Source organism: Brachyhypopomus gauderio, unplaced genomic scaffold (genome assembly GCF_052324685.1).
Source record: "Brachyhypopomus gauderio isolate BG-103 unplaced genomic scaffold, BGAUD_0.2 sc60, whole genome shotgun sequence".
NCBI classification, from domain to species: Eukaryota; Metazoa; Chordata; class Actinopteri; order Gymnotiformes; family Hypopomidae; genus Brachyhypopomus; species Brachyhypopomus gauderio.
This window is the reverse complement of record NW_027506881.1, coordinates 104,016-123,544: the sequence shown is the minus strand read 5'-3', so window position 1 is coordinate 123,544 and position 19,529 is coordinate 104,016. Positions and strand designations below refer to the sequence as shown.

The window sequence follows — 19,529 nt, the reverse complement described above, 5'->3', positions numbered from 1 at the left end:
CATGTCAATAAAGTGAGTATTGGCAGAACTGGTAGTCATTTTCATGTTATAGGGGCGGGGGATCAGCCTCTGCTGAAAGTAACTAAAAGTAATCTAACTTAGTTACTTTTAAAAGCAAGTAGTCAGTAACTTAACTGAGTTACTTTTTAAAGAAGTAGTCAGTAGTCAGTAGTCGGATTACTGTTTCAAAGTAACTATGGCAACACTGCATACTACATACACTCTCACATACTACATACACACTCACACACACACACACACACTCACCATACACACTCACACACCATACACACACACCATACACACTCACCATACACATACTACATACACACTCACCACACACATACTACATCTCAGGTTGGTGGGGTCATGACCCAGTGACAAATCCCACTGCAAACACAGCTACAGATTACACAAATAATGCCCCCCCCCATGTGTGTGTGTGTGTGTGTGTGTGTACCAGAAACCAGTGTCAGCATACTAAAAGCTGCTAGCATGAAAATAAGAGCTTTTAAGTCTCCCAATCAGACCACGCCTCCCAGTCAGACCAGTCAGACCACGCCTCCCTGTCAGTTTATGCCTGCTTGTTCTTTTTTCTGTGTCTCCAAATATTCAGCAACACTGGCACATTATTCAGATCATTTTATTTAATATGAACATTTGAGTTTCATTTTATTTTTTACTCTGAATATTTATGGAATATTATGGAATAATATATTGCATATATTATTTCCACTGAATTCCAATTATATCCAAATATTAGTCTTCCTTAAAAAAAAGTCCTATAAAACAGTATTTGAATTTTGTATTTGAATTTTGAATCTCTGGAATTTTGAATTTTAGATCTACTCATGGTTCACTGCACATAGTAAGAAGGATTCAGTCAGAATGATTCAGTCAGAATGATTCAGTCAGAAGGATTCAGTCAACAGCAACTAAACCAAACAGTCTTTCATCAGACACATCTCCACTGTAATACATTCATCTTTAACATGAGAAGACAATATTAATTAACATGAATTTGATAATATCATTTTTTGAATGATTAATTGGAAGATAACATCAGTACTGTGTAATAATATCCCCAAGGCACTCATGCCTATTAATGACTATTAACCTTTAAAATTCTAGAAGTAATTACTCTTCCCCCCCCCCCCCCCCCCCAATCTCTCTCTCCCTGGACCATGAGGTCATGACCTTTGACATAATGAGCCTCAGACACAGGTCATAAGACTAACCTCACTCTCATTCTTCACACTCATTACACATTACATACAAGAACAAACACCCCCCCCCCCACCCTTACAGATCCATTAATACAACTAAAACTAGCACAGCTTTGTTAGATTACACTAGTCTCAACATCTCTGCTAATTACAGAGCACCTATATCACATTTCACAGTGATGTATCACACACACACACACACACACACACACACACACACACAGTGGCCCAACACCCAGCACAGCAACGCTGGATTCTACAGGTTTGACAACACACACCAGGACCATTTGTGCAAGCCTACAGTCTCCCTGGTGACACAACGCCACTTCAGGTTATTAATATGAACTAAATCCCAGCTGTCAGCAACATTCAGCATCCTGTGCAGACCGCTGGGTCTATTTGTGGTCTGTGCATGCGTGAGTATGTATGTGGACGCTCGTGTGTGTGTGTGTGTGTGTGTGTGTGTGTGTGTGTGTGTGTGTATGTGTGTGTGTGTGTGTGTGTGTGTGTGTGTGTGTGTATGTGTGTGTGTGTGTGTGTGTGTGTGTTACCTGTCAGGACGTCAGGTGTGGATGAGTGAGGCACTGTGGCGGCGTCTTGGGGGATGGAGCTCATGTCTGGCTCTGGTGTACTGCTGGGAGGAGATATAGCCAGAGGAGTCATCGCCATCCGGGACTTCAGCTACACACACACACACACACACACACACACACACACACACACACACAGGACAGGTTAGAGTGGAGTCCTCCCATTTTGGAGTATTTAAATCAGTCATACGGCCATATTATACATCACCGGACAATAACAGTGAACCAGTCATGATTGACACAAACCTGCCGTAATCCTAAAGAATGCTGTGATGTTCAGTACTGACTACAAACACTTTTAGTGGTAAAAACCTGAAGCCTGCCAGATCGGCGAGTGCTGGTGACGGGTGGCCACGCCCCCTTCACCATTTCAGCTCCTTTCAACAGTTTTGGGGGGTTTTGCCAGTAAGCAAATTTAATGGACTGGTAGACTGGTTTGGCTAGTCAAGCGTATTCCAGTTTATGGCCCTGAAAAACTCGACAGCATTCTAAAGGTGTTCGTATTAATACTAATTATTAATCCTAATACGAACGGAATGACAGCAGTCTTGTCGGCCATCTTTGAGACATCTATCCATATATTCTACAAAATGTTCTAGATCATTTACACAAAAATGACCCGCAGAGAACCGAGACTTCACTGACGGAGAGTATTCTTCTGTTACACCAGTACCATGTAAATGATCCATCTAGACCTTTGGTTAGCACTCTTCATAATCAAATGAAGCAAAGATGGTCTGACTGTTAGAAAACCAAGAAACCAATGATCAAATTATCTCTGGTACTCAAAAACCAGAGGACAGTGTATAAAACACTTTAGTTTATGCAGTTTATCTGCTATGGATCCACATTAAAGCTGGCAGTCTAAGTTTTAACGAACAGGAACACTGATCAGAGACGAAACACATTCCAGTGAGCGCCCGCTAAAAGAGGTGAGCACTAAAGAGATGGTTCAGGTTTGAGTCTCAGCTGTACCATGTAACTCAACGATGGGCTCCAGCGTTCTCCAGGGAGGTCAAGTCCGTCTGCCAACAGCACTGTGATACACGCACGCTAGCCTGGGATCTTCTGAACAGACTCTGGGGCTCTGTGCTACCATCTGAAGGCTCTCCGGCTATTCTGAGGTACCGCACAGCCGGTGGGGCAAAAACGCCACAAAGGGCCTTGTTTGCATGACAGGAGGAGTACGTTAACCCTCCGCCCGACTGGACTATGTATACAGACTGCTGCAATCACCACTAGTGATTCTACCACCACAACAAAATAATACTGTGAATTACAATGCTAATGCTAACAATAACCCTTTAAAAACTAAAACTACAGATAATGCTACAACTGTTACTGCTTCCTGGTAAGGACAACATCTGAAAGACACGTGAAGCTTTCAGCTAATGTTTACAACTGAATACTGAACGATACACAGACAACAGTATCACCAACCTACACTGGCCCCAGTGACCCTACAGACTCTTGTGAAATTCGTCAGCGTATGGACAACATAAACCCACTAGATCAGTCTTTCACCAGCAGATGTTTCAAAAATGACAGGAGACCCACTGACCACAGAAGCACAACGAGTCCTAGATATAGAGCGCTTACTTTAATGATTTATTCACACATGCTTGCATGCTGCATATGCAGACACACACACACACACACACACACACACACACACACACACACACACACACACACACACACACACACACACAGTGCATGTGTGTTTCTCTTTAAATCATTGAAGTAGTATGAGGTTTGCAGTCAGACACATGCAGCTAAAAATAACTCCCACTACAGCAGCAGACTGCAGATACATCACTCACTGTGAGGCCACACACATATACACTCCCTCTCTATCTCACTCTCTCTCACACATACGCTACCTCTCTCTCACACTCTCTATCACACATACGCTCCCTCCCTCTCTCTCTCACTCTCTCTCACACATATACACTCACTCTCTATCTCACACATATACTCTCACTCTCTCTCACACATACACTCCCTCTCTCTCTCACACATACACTCCCTCTCTCTCTCACTCTCTATCACACACATATACACTCCCTCTCTATCTCACACATATACACTCACCCTCTATCTCACTCTCTCTCACACGTACGCTCCCTCTCTCTCTCACACACATATACACTCCCTCTCTATCTCACTCTCTCTCACACATACGCTACCTCTCTCTCACACTCTCTATCACACATACGCTCCCTCCCTCTCTATCTCACTCTCTCTCACACATACGCTCCCTCCCTCTCTATCTCACTCTCTCTCACACATACACTCCCTCTCTCTCTCACTCTCTACCACAAACATATACACTCCCTTTCTATCTCACTGTCACACATACACTCCCTCTATATCTCACTCTATCATACACATACGCTCCCTCTCTCTCTCCCTCTCTCTCTCACACATATACACTCCCTCTCTATCACACACACATATACACAGTCCCACTCCATGTCTATCTTACTCTGTCACACACACACATGCCCAACCCCCCCCCCCCCCCCCCCCCTCTCTCTCTCTCTCTCACACACACACCTCTGGAGTAGCAAACATAAATGTGTTTCATTATAGGGGCCTATCAGAAAACAGCAGGAAAAGAATGGAAGCAGGATAAAGGATAGTCTGCTTACACACACACACACACACACACACACACACACACACACACACACACACACACACACACACACATGACCTTGAAACCAGGCTTCCTCCCTCTTTTCTTGGGCACTTTGATTGGAGGGAGGGATTCTGGGTAGCGACTCTGATATTCCGGGTGTCTTTTGAGTGGTGGTCGTCCTCTCTTGCGACCCGGAACCTTCCCAGTGGGGGGCGGGAGGAAGGAGGGGCTTATTGCCCCAGGTGACTGCATGTCTCCGCCCCCTGTCTGTCCAGATGTTGCCACAGGAATACTCATCAGACCTGTAACGGAGAGAGAGAGAGGGTCAGAGAGGAAGAGCCTTCCTCACGGAGAGAGAAAAGGGAAGAGCTAACGTAGACATCACACTGTTGGCAGCTCCATTTACCTCCAGGGAGGAACCGTGTCATTTACCTTTTGGGCTAATTCTGGGACCAACAGTAAACCGTCACAGACGTCACATACACGTGCTCACACACGCACACACACACACACACACACGTACACACACACACACACACGTGCACACAGGCCTAGAAACTAATTATCATAACATAAATCAACCCATAATCTGAGGCTGAGAAGTAATTAAAAATCCATGAACTCAAAGCTCGCTCAAAGGGACACACAAAACATTTCAAAACCACATTTCAACTGCAATGTTAAGATATGCAGGAGAGTGAAGTAAACAGAGGTGACCTCTTGGACCTGCAGGTCAGCGTAGGTCAGTGATGGTTCGACTGGTATTAATGCACAGTGCGAGCGTGGCTGTGCTTACACCAGCACACAGGGCCTCGTGTGTGTGTGTGTGAAGCACGACACTAAAGACCCGGTCCAGCATGTGAAGCCAACCAGAACAGGAGACACCAACATGGCAAATCCATCTCAGAACCATTCCTTCTCCTTCACTGCACTCTGCTGCATTACGTCTAGTTCCTTACATACACACCATCATTTATTTGTGCGGAAAACACGCCGTCAACATTTCACAGAATAGTGAACACCCTCCCCCACTGAAACCTTCATGAGTCTGCGTTAGTGGCACAACAGCAGAGATACACAGAACAACGCTGAAGGTTGAGACTGAGGTCGGCTAGATGTGTAGTGTCACACACCTATCCACATAAAAGCATCTCCTCTCTCTCTCTCTCTCTCTCTCTCTCTCTCTCTCTCGCTGTCATCCCCATCCCCCAATCCCCCATCCCTCGCTTCGCTTTACCCCTCCCCCTCCAGCTCCCACTCCCCACACACACACCCCACACACACACACCAGGCAGGTGATTCCTCGCGCATGAAACACTGGCAACATTTTAACTAGTTCCAGTGAAAAGTGAAAGTAGCCACGCTAACACCAACACGCTCCTCACTGGATCATTTCACTTCACTTCTCCCACTTTTTCTTTCGTTTTTCATATTCTGATAGTTGTTATAATTATTTGCGAAGTCAGGGTTGGGTTGCCAGCAGACATTTCGTACATTAATAGATCTGGGAAAATGCAATGCAGTAAAACCTGCAAGCCAAGCTGCATCTTGCTGTCTGTATTTTTTTATTCTGTGGATCCTCGCAGAGACAAAGAGACAAACGCACTAAGACGAGACATCACCCTGAACCCACCCAGAACCCACCCTGCGCTCACACTCCGGTTCCGCTTAAACTCCAAACGTGTCGTGCACAAGAACGCGGTTAAATATTAATGCAGCAGCTCCAGACAGCGCGCGCTCATCGTCTCAATGTGAGATATTCACCAAGTATATTTGATATAACACACACACCGCACACGCGCGACTCTGGAGAACACCTGTACACCCCCCCACCCCCCCCCCCATCATCACCTGCCGCGCACGCGCTCGCTCGCGCGCTCCCCCACCCGTCTCACAACCCGTCCGGTTACTTTCGTGTATTTGGCACGCGACGCGTTACGCGCTCGTTCGGGCTCGAGAGGCACCGGTCCAACCCGGACGGAACCATGACCATGTGCCGCACATATACGGAGGACAGCAAATATAGAGCGTAGAAAATAGCGCACAGCTCGTGTGTGTGTGTGTGTGTATGCGTGTTTGTGTGTGTATGTGCGTGTAATCGTGTGTGTGTATGCGTGTGTGTGTGAGTGCGTGTGTGTGTCTGTGCGTGTGTGTGTGCGTATGTGCGTGTGATCGTGTGTGTGATCGTGTTTATGTGCAGTGTTGTTGCAGTGCATGTCGCGTGCTCCTTCCTGCTCTCAATAATCACATAACGAGATTACCGCGCGGCAGAATAAGTGTTTATACACGTACCGGGCCGTGAACGTTTCTCTCCGCACCCAGAACCACGACGACAGGCTCCAGGTTCCGCTCAGTCCTCCCTCCGCTGCTTCCGTCTCCCTCCTCGGCCTCAGTTCAGCGAAACCCCCGAGTGTGTCTGCCGCGCGCTCCCGACGCGGGAGCTCCTGATACCCCTGGCGGCTCTGCGCGCTCCCGAGCCTGGCGCGCGGCACGCGGCCGACGCGCTGTCCCCCTTTCTGTAGTCATGGCAACTGGGCTCCTAACATCCTCCCGCCGCAACAGACTCGCGCTGACGCCACGCTCGCGGGGACGAGCACAGTCCGCGCGCGCGGCCGCCTGCTGAACAGTGCAAAAACGCCCGTGTGTGCACCCAGACCCAAACCCAAACCAGGAGAACCATTCACAGTTGGTGTGACCTAAAAACAGAAGTTAAACTGGTTCTTGTGCTGGAGCTCTTGGGTTAGTTGCTTTATTGTGTAACTCGATGTGTTATTGGACCAGAATAATCGCAGGGGAAACACACATTTCCGAGTGATTTGCATTAACCGTGGCTGGTGTTTCTTGTGCATGCGTAATGCAGAATAAAGCAAAGTTCACTCGTCATCCTCCACAACACAAACCTACACATCACACCAGCGGGTCGGTTTAACCACATGTGCTGAGCTAAAGGGTGCAGTTCAAAATAAGAAATGCAAATCTCCTAAATTATAAGCTGTTCATAACGTATCACTAGAACATTTTAACCAGGCTAGTTGGATATATTGGTGGGAACAATAATATTCACCCGCTTTACGAATTCTGAGCGTTTTTAGGAGGAATTAATTTTGTATTGTTCGTTTTTAATTAAACATTAACAACACTATACCGTAAAATCGCCACTATATTCGTTTTACGGCTAGTTTTTCACTGGTTTGACTGGGATTTTGAAAATTAAAATTTGAGAGAAATATGCAACATTGAAAGATAAACACTAATATGGGCTATTTTTATTAATTGATCTGATAAAGTCCTGATGCATGCGTAATCTGAACGAGCACATATTTTAATTACATGTGTACTGGTTATATCGGTAGTGTAAATAACTATGCAGGTATGAGGTGTGTTTATTTTTGTAAGCCCCTGCAATAAAAGCACGTGCTCTCGCCAGCGTGCTAGTTCGACCAACCGCCTACACGCCTATATCGTTCATTTAGTTATTATTCCCCTGGTTTACAGCAGATCACTAAGAAGTTCATAAGATTACTAACACAGGCTCTAATGGATGCACACGTTATAGTGGTGGCTCCGCGTGCAGTTATTCGAACAATAGTCTATAAAAATAATATTTTAATAACACAGCACGTCAGACAGATCATCATCCAAACGGGGAGAGAGAGAGAGAGAGAGAGACCAACTGTCCTGGCCTGCTAAAAAATGCAATTTGCTGCATTGAATTTTTTACTGCATAAATTAAACAACCTATTGAGCTCACAGAAGCACTAAAAATGATTAATTACAGGAAAGAAATATTGCTGAAAAAAAATATTACAGGAGCAAAGTCACAATAGGTTTAATTGAACTGTATTGTTAAACACTATTGTTATGGATGGTTCGCGCAGAACAACTGGTAATCAAGGTGTGAAAAGGTAATCAGGTTCTATTGGAAGGTTTATGGAGGGTGTGGGTGGTGCGGGTGGTGTGGGTGGTGCGGGACAATGTGGAGGGTGTGGGTGGTGTGGGTGGTGCGGGACAATGTGGAGGGTGTGGGTGGTGTGGGTGGTGTGGGTGGTGCGGGACAATGTGGAGGGTGTGGGTGGTGCGGGTGGTGTGGGTGGTGTGGGTGGTGTAGGTGGTGTGGGTGGTGTGGGTGGTGCGGGACAATGTGGAGGGTGTGGGTGGTGTGGGTGGTGCGGGACAGTGTGGGTGGTGTGGGTGGTGTGGGTGGTGCGGGACAATGTGGAGGGTGCGGGTGGTGCGGGTGGTGCGGGTGGTGCGGGTGGTGCGGGACAATGTGGAGGGTGTGGGTGGTGCGGGTGGTGCGGGTGGTGCGGGACAATGTGGAGGGTGTGGGTAGGCTGTCTCCACTCCATCCAGCTCATACACAACCCCACCTCAGCTCTCCCCACACACACACACACACACACACACACTCACACCCCCTAGGGATCTAGAAGGGTAAATAATAATTCTCTCCACGTTTGATTAATCAACTGATACCGTCTTGATCATCAGGCCTAAGAACACGATCTAGAGCCCACCCACGTATCTGGAGGGGTGAGTGTACGTCAGCTTGCAGGCAGTGTGGAGTTCTGTTACCCGGCGTGTTGCGTCTGCCACTGAAAGGGTTAAGGGTGTAGTCAGAGGTGTGGGTAGAATGGGGAGGGGGAAATAAATCATACATCCCCCTTTTTCTCCCACATCACCATTCTATAGCTTCAGAAAGACTCTGAGCAATGCAGCGCACATCTGGCTGTTTCCACCAAACACACAATGCATACACACGGACGTAGTTTTGGGGGGGGACGGGGGGGACATGTCCCCCCCACTTTTTCAAAAGCCGGTTTTGGTCCCCCCCAGTTTTTACAGTTAAAACCAAATATTTAAGTACTGACGAAGTCATGTCCCCCCCACTTTTTAACGGTAAAAAAACCAATATTCAAATAGCGACAAATCTAGCACTAGGATCATGCAGCACCCCCCCCCGCTTAACAGTTCGCCACCCCAGGTTGTGTCCCCCCCACTTATGAAATCAAAACTACGTCCATGTGCATACACATGCCTGCGCACACACATAGACACGCACACACAAACACACACACATAAACACACCCCCCACTGATGTTTCCACACACACACACTCACACACACACACACACACACACACACACACAAACTCTCACACACACTCACACACACACACACCCCCCACTGATGTTTCCACACACACTCACACACACACACACACACACACACACACACACACACACACACACACACAGCCCGGGCTCTGACCTCCCCCTGGGACCCTTGCATATGACAAACTGCTTCCAGGTCAATTTAAGGTCAGGCCAGTGGTCTGAAACACACACACATGCATAAACACACACACACACACACACACACACACACACACACACACACACACACACACACACACACACACACACACACACACGAAAACAAAAGAGATGAGTTCAAGTTCACTATCTCCTTCTCTTTAAGAACAGCGACACCGACACACCGACACACACACACACACACACACACACACACACACACACACACACACACACACACTCCTATCACACAGTGGTGCATCACGTTCATGGCTCTGGTGACTTTATTATGGTCTTGATTATTCATTCAGTTAAAGGACTTGCTAATAAAGTAACACAGAGATAAATAATGAGAACCTACAGGAAAATGTTTAACACACACATGTACGGCTGAATGATCAAGACACCAGGATGATGAAGAATGTGTCCTACACACAAACAGCAACAGACGTTAAACACGCGGAGCCACACACACACACACACACGTACATGCACACACACACACACACAAATGTACATGCACAAACACACACACACACACACAGCAAACACAAACGTACATGCACACACACGCACACACACACACACACAAACATACATGCACACACGCGCACACACACACACACACACACACACACACACACACACACACACACACAAACGTACATGCACACTCACTTGCACACACACACACAGGTCACCCACACAGACACATACACACAGAGACCCACACAGACACACACAGGTCACACACACCTCGACAAATACAGAAAAAGAAAAAAATATATCAAATAGGTCATCAGCAAGATCAATAACCCACAAGGGGTTGCCATGACAACAGCCCTAGCCAAAAAAATGAGAGAGTCAGAGAGACAGACACACTAACTTAGATGGGGGAGGGGGGACGGGGGGGGGGGGGGGGGGGGTCATTATTTACTTTCCAGCAATGCGTGGTGGCCATCACCCAACACCTTTGAAGAGGACGTTTCACTCTGCCCTGCTCATCACCACCTGCTTCTGCGTCTTGTTTCACAAGAGGAGACAGGATGTAAACGTTGAAGAAGGAGCCGTCTGAACGACCACATCAAAGAGCACAAAGCCACGGGCCCGAGAAGACCAACTCCAGAAACCTCTCCAGAAAACCACTAAAACTGTGCAGAAAAAGGCAGCGTCTCTTCAAAACCGGCCTCTCCGCAAGAAAGAGATGATTTCACACGAGTCCCCGGGCTCTGGTTTGAGCATGGAACTGCACACGGCGTACAGGACCTTCCTCCACGGCCACGCGGACGGGGGATGGTGGGACTGCCTCACGTCAGCAGCGAGTCTCTTCCCGTCCTGCGGGACTCAGCAGGTAAACGGTCCCCACACACGGAGCTGGAGTAACTCCGCCTCCACTCCACCCACAGACAGAGGGAGGAGTCTGGGCTACATGTGCAATGCTGGTTTAATTTGTACGTTTCTGGCATGGACGAATAAAAAGGCCAATAAATCAAAAGTTAATTAAGCGCATAGATTCATCTTCAGTGGCAACACAAGTCAAACCCATTAACACAGGCAAAAGAGATAGCTCTGACATGACTTAGACTACTATGTGTGTGTGTGTGTGTGTGTGTGTGTGTGTGTGTGTGTGTGTGTGTGTGTGTGTGTGTGTGGTGTGTGTGTGTGTGTTAATAAATGAAAGGGCAGGAAAGCGTACACCAGGAAGCCCGAGGCATGTTTCATCGGTTTCCTTTGCTTTTTAAACTGTTAGGAAAACACCAGTACCGTCAGAAGGTTTGTCTGCTGCAATTAAGATCTTAAAATACACAGCATGTTGCATCCTGCAAAACAAAACAACAAAAAAGCAATGAAGGTGTTCTAGATGGGGCCAAACATTAGACATTAGAGAGACAGACAGAGACAGAGACAGACAGAGACAGAGACAGAGACAGACACAGACACAGACACAGAGACAGACAGACAAAGAGACAGACACAGACACAGAGACAGACACAGACACAGAGACAGACAGACACAGAGACAGACAGACACAGACACAGAGACAGACAGACACAGAGACAGAGACAGAGACAGACAGGTGAACATGCTTCCACCAAGAATCTAGTGCTAGTCACTAGAATGTGAACTTCAACTGGGCTCTTGGGTCCAACATAGGATCTTCTACTGTTTTAAAACTAATGTGATTTATGGCTGAGCACTACAGCTCTGCAATGTGTTCTTCAAAGCTACAGCACACACACACACACACACACTCACACACAGCTAAACAGAAAATGAACCTAATGACGAAACAAAAAAAAAAAAGAATCTAATTTGGAGATCTTATCTACTTCAATTTAGCTGAGCACACACACACACACACACACACACACACACACACACACACACACACACACACACACACACACACACACCTCTCACTGAATGGAATTTCGTACAAAAACTCTGCCAGTGACTATCATCTAAATTGTGTATACATGCTAATTCAGACCTAAACAATAAGCTTGTAAATCTCAGAAATGTCTGCCAAACCCTACGGGGGGGGCAGCCAACGCCTACAGTTCGGGGGAGGGGGGGGTATACTAATAGATGCTTTACCCACCACAAAACAACAACGGGAAGTTATTTACCGCACTGCACGTTGCCATGGCAACAGACGACAGTGGGGTTGGGGGGTGTCTTATACTGCAATAAAGCCATGTGACAAGGTGAGGGGAAAATAACTGTGTGTGTGTGTGTGTGTGTGTGTGTGTGTGTGTGTGTGAAGTTCAAGGTGAAATACAATGAAATACAGTCTATATACTGAGATTAGTCTATTTATTGATTTTATCCTATATACTGAGTTTACTCTATGTATTGAGTTTATACATCTTACCTCTCTCTCTCTCTCTCTCTCTCTCTCTCTCTCTCTCTCTCTCTCTCTCCGTGATAGGAGACACTGAAGTAATTAGGAATGGCGTGTATTACACGTCCCCTTTCAGAGCTCAGGAACCCTCTAGGTCCCAATCTTCTGTTGCTGAAGATCTGACCCCCCATTCCACGATTCAACTGTTCCCCCTCCCTCTCAGACTCTCACGTACATACACATTCGCACTCTCACACACATCCACACACCTTTTCCCCTGCTGGTCTCCCTGTCACTCGATCCAGGATCCAGGAGTAGTCACAGCAGATGAAAGACCTTCTGATGTTTCCAGTCTAATTAACATCTACCCTTCACAACACAGGATAATATCACAGGACCTGGACGTTTAACAAAAATCCCTTCAACAAAAATCCCTTTAAGCTTTTTCAACACGCAGCACGAATTCAAGTGATGTTGAGACTTTCAGCAGCATTTATCAGACAGAGGAACAGAGAGGGTGAGCGTGAGAACCACCAACAGCACCTGAACTCCAGCAGCAGGAACCAGGAGCCACACAGACCCACCCCACGGTCTGTAATGAGGTAATAACCACGTAGTGAGGTAATAACGAGGTAATAACCACGTAGTGAGGTAATAACGAGGTAATAACCACGTAGTGAGGTAATAACGAGGTAATAACCACGTAGTGAGGTAATAACGAGGTAATAACCACGTAGTGAGGTAATAATGAGGTAACCACGTAGTGAGGTAATAATGAGGTAATAACCACGTAGTGAGGTCCTAATGAGGTACTAACCACGTAGTGAGGTAATAATGAGGTAATAACCACGTAGTGAGGTAATAATGAGGTAATAACGAGGTAATAACCACATAGTGAGGTCCTAATGAGGTAATAACCACGTAGTGAGGTCCTAATGAGTTAATAACCACGTAGTGAGGTAATAATGAGTTAATAACCACGTAGTGAGGTAATAATGAGGTAATAACCACGTCTTACTCTGGGAAAAAGTGGGCGGCGTCCTATCCCATAACCTCCGCCCACTTGGTGCTGCCTCTTCGTTCAGCTCAACCAGCTGCCAAAGGCCCCTCCTCCCGTCGTCACGGCGATCAAGGCGAAGGCGGAGCCTGACACTCTGAACGCCTAGGACGCTCGGTATCCAGGAGACAGCGGAATCCTCCAGATCCCTGCCACGCAGTCTCATTCCCTCGGCAACACACACTCCAGACCAAACATTACACTACGAACGAAAGACACACACACACACACACACACACACACACACACACACACACACACACACACACACACACACACACACACACATACACACACATACACACACATACACACACACACTACATTAGTCGATTCCAATTTTAATCAATCATCACAGTGCCAGTCAGGGAGAATCAGCCAATCACACTGGCGGTTCTGGTGCCACAGTGATGAAGAGGAGTGATGAAGAGGAGGATCCAAGCAGATGTGTGAATCATCTCTCCACAGCACAGTAGCTTTGAGAGACACTCCGTCCTGCAGGACCGGCTTCGGGACACAGACCCGACCAGCGCTGGCCCAAGACAGGACGTCCGCATCACCCTGTCTAGACTGCGCAAGGCTCAACACAGAAACACCACTTTCATTTTCTGTTCAAGAAGGCTTACGCACCCAAATCCCATAACACTTTCATCTGCCCTTATGTTATGCATATGTTGCTTTTTAAGACAGCAGAACGTGTAATTATTCACCTTTAAACAGGAGGTTACAAGCTGTGAGGAATATAACATAACATATATAACCATCTAAAGCTCCCTATTCCCTCTCCACGGGAAAACAAGAGTCAAGAATCAAGGGTTGATAGATACGAGTGGCAGACTCCAGTGGAACAATGTCTTCACCTCAATAGCCAACGGATTCAGAAATTTCAATGCAAATGAGGAAACTGCACTGCACAAAGGAGCCATTGTGGTGCAGAGCAATACAGGTCGCTCTGCAGGGCAAGGCCCGCCTCTTTGAGGATGAAATAAGAAAACATGAATGAAGTTCTTCCTCTCTTTCAATATCTTCCCCTTCTTTTCAGTGCGTTTCTCTGGACATCCTTCCCAAACCTTCCTCCAACATTCTCCATCCTCCACCACCACGTCTCACTCCATCAGTCTGCTCCTTTGGAAAAATAACACGCGTGTCTTTTCTAAAGTATCAGTAGCAAAAGTGGAAGAAACATTAAAAGTCTAAATGTCTAATTTCATGTTTCAGGGCAGCCTCACCTTCTATACACATACCTGTACATACACTCAACACACTCACGATTACATACACTCAACACACTCACGATTACATACACTCAACACACTCACGATTACATACACTCAACACACTCACGATTACATACACTCAACACACTCACGATTACATACAGTTAACACTCAACACACTCACGATTACATACACTTAACTCACTAAACACTTAACACACTCACGATTACATACACTCAACACTCAATACTTAACATACTCATGATTACATACACTTAACACACTCACGATTAATGTCACATTGACAAAGCCACTCTGAATTTCTATCCAGAAACATGTGAACCCAAATCCAAGTGCATTCTGGGAGAAGGAGTGGCACCTGAGTGGCGGAGAGCTCGGCATGTGCACTTCAGTAAACACAGCTGCTCGGGGATTTGATGTAATAAAATAGTTTGAGCCTCTTCTCAAAGCTCAACCACTAGTGTAAAGCTCAACTATAGTGTCCGATATAACAGTGTATAGCAGTGTTTTATTGTGTAGCAGTGTAGCGTACAGCAGTGAACTGGGTTATTGTTTCAGAACTCTCAGTAAGGTTCGTTCCTCTGCCTGGTTCTGACCCGTGGGGAGCCTGTAGCACAGAGCAGGAAAACCTCACTAAGCAGCGATGGGTTTCATCTGAAAGAGTTACACACTCCATCTTATCTGACGGCCACGTTTAAAGGGGGATGTAAACGGCTTTCCTGTTGTTAGCACAGACAGCTGGAGTGCGGAAGGTGATTTCTCAGAGGGGCTGTATGTTGTCTGTGATAAAACAGTGATTCCCAATGGGATCCGGAGACCAAACTCATGAGCAACGCAATGTGATCATTATCTGTTGCACAAACTAAAGTAGATTTATCTTATAGTACTGTTTAAGTAGTCGGATCTTACAGTTCTGTTTAAACAGGCTAATATTACTCTTTATAGTAAACATGCAAACATACATAAAAATTGGAATTTTTACAGGAAAGCAAAATTGATTCATTGGTAATTGTTGACCATGTCTTATCTGACATGTGTGGCTCCGCCCCCTGCTGTCAGTCATGTCTGGCCCCGCCCCCTGTAATCGCCTCCCGGTTACTAATCCCACTTGTGTCTTTTATCCTGTTTATTGCTCGTTATTTTGTATAACACGTCATATGTGAATGTGAGAAGTAAGTCTCATGTTTTTGAGTGTCGTTTTGTAATATTGTGGATGTCTGTGCTGGCTATGCTGCAGGTGGTGCCCATAACCAGGAAGCTAACATCTGCAGGTGCATGCATCCTCCACGTTACCCCATTGGCTGATGCAAACGAGGGGGGCCGGCTCACACCGCTGTGGATGCTGTTGATTGGACACCCTCCTTTTCTCAGGGCCCATTTTGTCTTTTCCAACAAACCGGCCTGTAGAAACGACACTTCCCACTACGTTAAGACAGGAGCTCATATCTGGGCTGAATTTGAATCTGTATGTACCGCAGCCGTATTCAAACATACAGATTAACGATTAACCCACACTACCTTCATGAGTGATGGCATTTTACGATCATGAACTTCAACATTGGAGCACCCGAGAAACGTAACCCACCCTGGGGCGAGCGCTCACGGGAGAAACCCACAGAGGACACGGGGAACACAGACAAATGGGACACCGTGATATTTAAAAGGCTGTGGAAACTACAGGTGAAGGTTTGTGGCTGGGAGTCAGATCAGAAACGTATTGGCTTTGTGGAATAAGAATGATGTGGTTCAGCTGGTATCGTAGGTGGATATGTGGAGTTGAGCCGCTGTGAACTGAACCAGGCTGGGAGAACACCGTAGCCGTCACAGAGACCTCCACCGCTAGGACAGGTCAGAAAAACAAATTAATCATTTACCTCCTGCCACATGGTGGCCTTCACCCACCCTTAACAAACTTGTACCCATACTAAACTACAAATATCCAGCACCCATACTAAACTACAAATATCCAGCACCCTTACTAAACTACAAATATCCAGCACCCATACTAAACTACAAATATCCAGCACCCATACTAAACTACAAATAACCAGCACCCATACTAAACTACAAATATCCAGCACCCTTACTAAACTACAAATAACCAGCACCCTTACTAAACTACATATAACCAGCACCCTTACTAAACTACAAATAACCAGCACCCTTACTAAACTACAAATAACCAGCACCCTTACTAAACTACAAATAACCAGCACCCTTACTAAACTACAAATAACCAGCACCCTACTAAACTACATATAACCAGCACCCTTACTAAACTACAAATAACCAATACCCTTACTAAACTACAAATAACCAATACCCTTACTAAACTACATATAACCAGCACCCTTACTAAACTACATATAACCAGCACCCTTACTAAACTATAAATAACCAGCACCCTTACTAAACTACAAATAACCAGCACCCTTACTAAACTACATATAACCAGCACCCTTACTAAACTACATATAACCAGCACCCTTACTAAACTACATATAACCAGCACCCTTACTAAACTACATATAACCAGCACCCTTACTAAACTATAAATAACCAGCACCCATACTAAACTATAAATAACCAGCACCCATACTAAACTACAAATAACCAGCACCCTTACTAAACTACAAATAACCAGCACCCATACTAAACTACAAATAACCAGCACCCATACTAAACTACAAATAACCAGCACCCTTACTAAACTACAAATAACCAGCACCCATACTAAACTACAAATAACCAGCACCCTTACTAAACTACAAATAACCAGCACCCTTACTAAACTACAAATACGTCAAATGGTTTCTGGATGATTCTAGACCACCTAGTTCAGAGGCATGTTTTGAAAACCTTGCCAATATAGTTCCTTTAGTGGCATGTTTGACCCAATAATAAAGATTGCACGCATCCCCTTATTCACTTTGGCAAGCTGCCTCAGGGTCTCACCACACCCCCACTGTGTGTGTGTGTGTGTGTGTGTGTGTGTGTGTGTGTGTGTGTGAAGGAGACAAAAAGAACACAGAATGCTGACATCTACATAATCTTCATTTTTTGGAACAATACATTTTTACATTATTCTAAACACTTATAAATTCATCATCCAGGAATAAACACTTCACAGTCCTAGTTAGTTTCAAAAGTCGTATAATTATAACTGTGCTTATGAATTATTGCCAATAGATAATTCCTGCTATGCAACAACAAATGCCAGGATGAAGCACATCAAAACGCAGAGTGAATGCATCTTAAAATAAAAACCCGTCACACTTCCACGTCACGGGCGCAGGCGCACGCGACCCACGGGGCACCGCTGAGAGCAGGTGAGGCACGTGCCGTCCCCGGAGAACCCCTCACTGCACAAACAAGCTCACCATCGCGCCGTTGACAACTTCTCCTTCAACTCCTGGCCACACTGTGTATAGTAGCAACACTGGTTTAAACGGTGTGCGTTTAGAGCAGCTGGCTGCACGTTTGTCTGCTTTAAACTATCTGCAGCGTTTGAGGTGTGGGGTAAATGTGCAAGAGAAGTGTTTCTAGTTCAGTCTCTAATAATCTACCTGCTGACTGTTAGACACGCAGCAACATCACGTTTCCCCGCAGACTGTCATTTATACTCCACAAACACATCCATACGCCAATAGCCCGTTTCACAATCACGTCCAGCAGAAGCGGAACAGAAATATCTTTACCATGAAATGATGAACTTGTCTTCACAAACACACCGTGTAACAACACAATTCAACTTTACCTCGTCTACAGATGGCCCAGACTGCTAGACTCTCATGTGTCCGTGTGGTGCCGGGTGTCCCGGTTCTGGACGGCGGGCTCGAGTTAGTCCGCGGCTGCAGGAGAGAAGCGCGGAGCGGGCTGGTGCAGGGACACCAGTGGGTTGAGCTGCAGGAGGAGACGGAGCCAGTTCGGTCCACCCGGGGGATCTCATTAGACACCAGGACACCAGGGACCTCAGGAGCAGCTTTTACTTCGCTACACACGCAAAGCGGTTGTGTGTAAAGCACCGTGCACGAGTTCCGACCCGCGACGGCAGAACCCTTCAAACAGCTGCAGGATTATTTCCTCGTCTGTGTAAATGCAGCAGAAATTCTCTCCCATCAGGATTTGAGTTTTAAAGGTCTTCCACCTCCCTCGGAGAAGCAGCAGATGTTTAGATGTTTGAATTATTTTAATCGTGCCGTGTTTATCCCCAAATACACCTACACCATCCTTCTTTATCTCACAAGCTGTCTGCTAACTCAAGTCCTTCTGTTTCATCCATTTTCCTTCGTGGGTTAAAAGCCTGAAGCGTCCACGGAAACAAACACATTTAATCCATTTTGAATAGACCACGTTGCTAAAACCGAAATTCGATCAAAACCATGCATCTATTTTCTAGCCCAGAAAATTATGTCTCTTCAAATATGTCGTTGTTTCCACTGTATTGGCCACTCATTATATTATACTTACCAAAATACATTACCGTTTCAGGAATAATTTAGTACGATTCTTAAAACACAGATGGATTTACAAATAAAATTCAAACACCCCTTGGGTTTTAAATTATTCGAATATCCCTACGGTTTTATTAGTAGATAAATAACTGATCTTGC

At 45.9% G+C, this 19,529-nt stretch overlaps 1 protein-coding gene across 5 annotated transcripts in view; it reads right to left on the bottom strand.

The window, feature by feature from the left end:
* The window catches only part of scml4 (Scm polycomb group protein like 4), a 29,048-nt gene extending 9,586 nt beyond the window's left edge, over positions 1-19,462 (bottom strand). Inside the window, exons 1-4 of one of the 5 annotated variants that reach the window (XR_013124632.1) lie at positions 18,674-19,460; positions 13,639-13,879; positions 4,536-4,762; positions 1,778-1,907 (exon numbers count right to left, since the gene is read on the bottom strand). Coding sequence is in view for 4 of the 5 variants with exons in the window: in XM_076988179.1 (XP_076844294.1) it covers positions 1,778-1,907; positions 4,536-4,762; positions 13,639-13,843 (562 nt within the window). In the remaining variant the exon portion in view is untranslated. Of the gene's footprint in view, positions 1-1,777; positions 1,908-4,535; positions 4,763-6,752; positions 6,985-13,638; positions 13,880-18,673 lie in introns of those variants that run through there. The other 4 variants (XM_076988179.1, XM_076988180.1, XM_076988183.1 and 1 more) reach the window with 4 other exon arrangements.
* Positions 19,463-19,529: the final 67 nt, after the last annotated feature.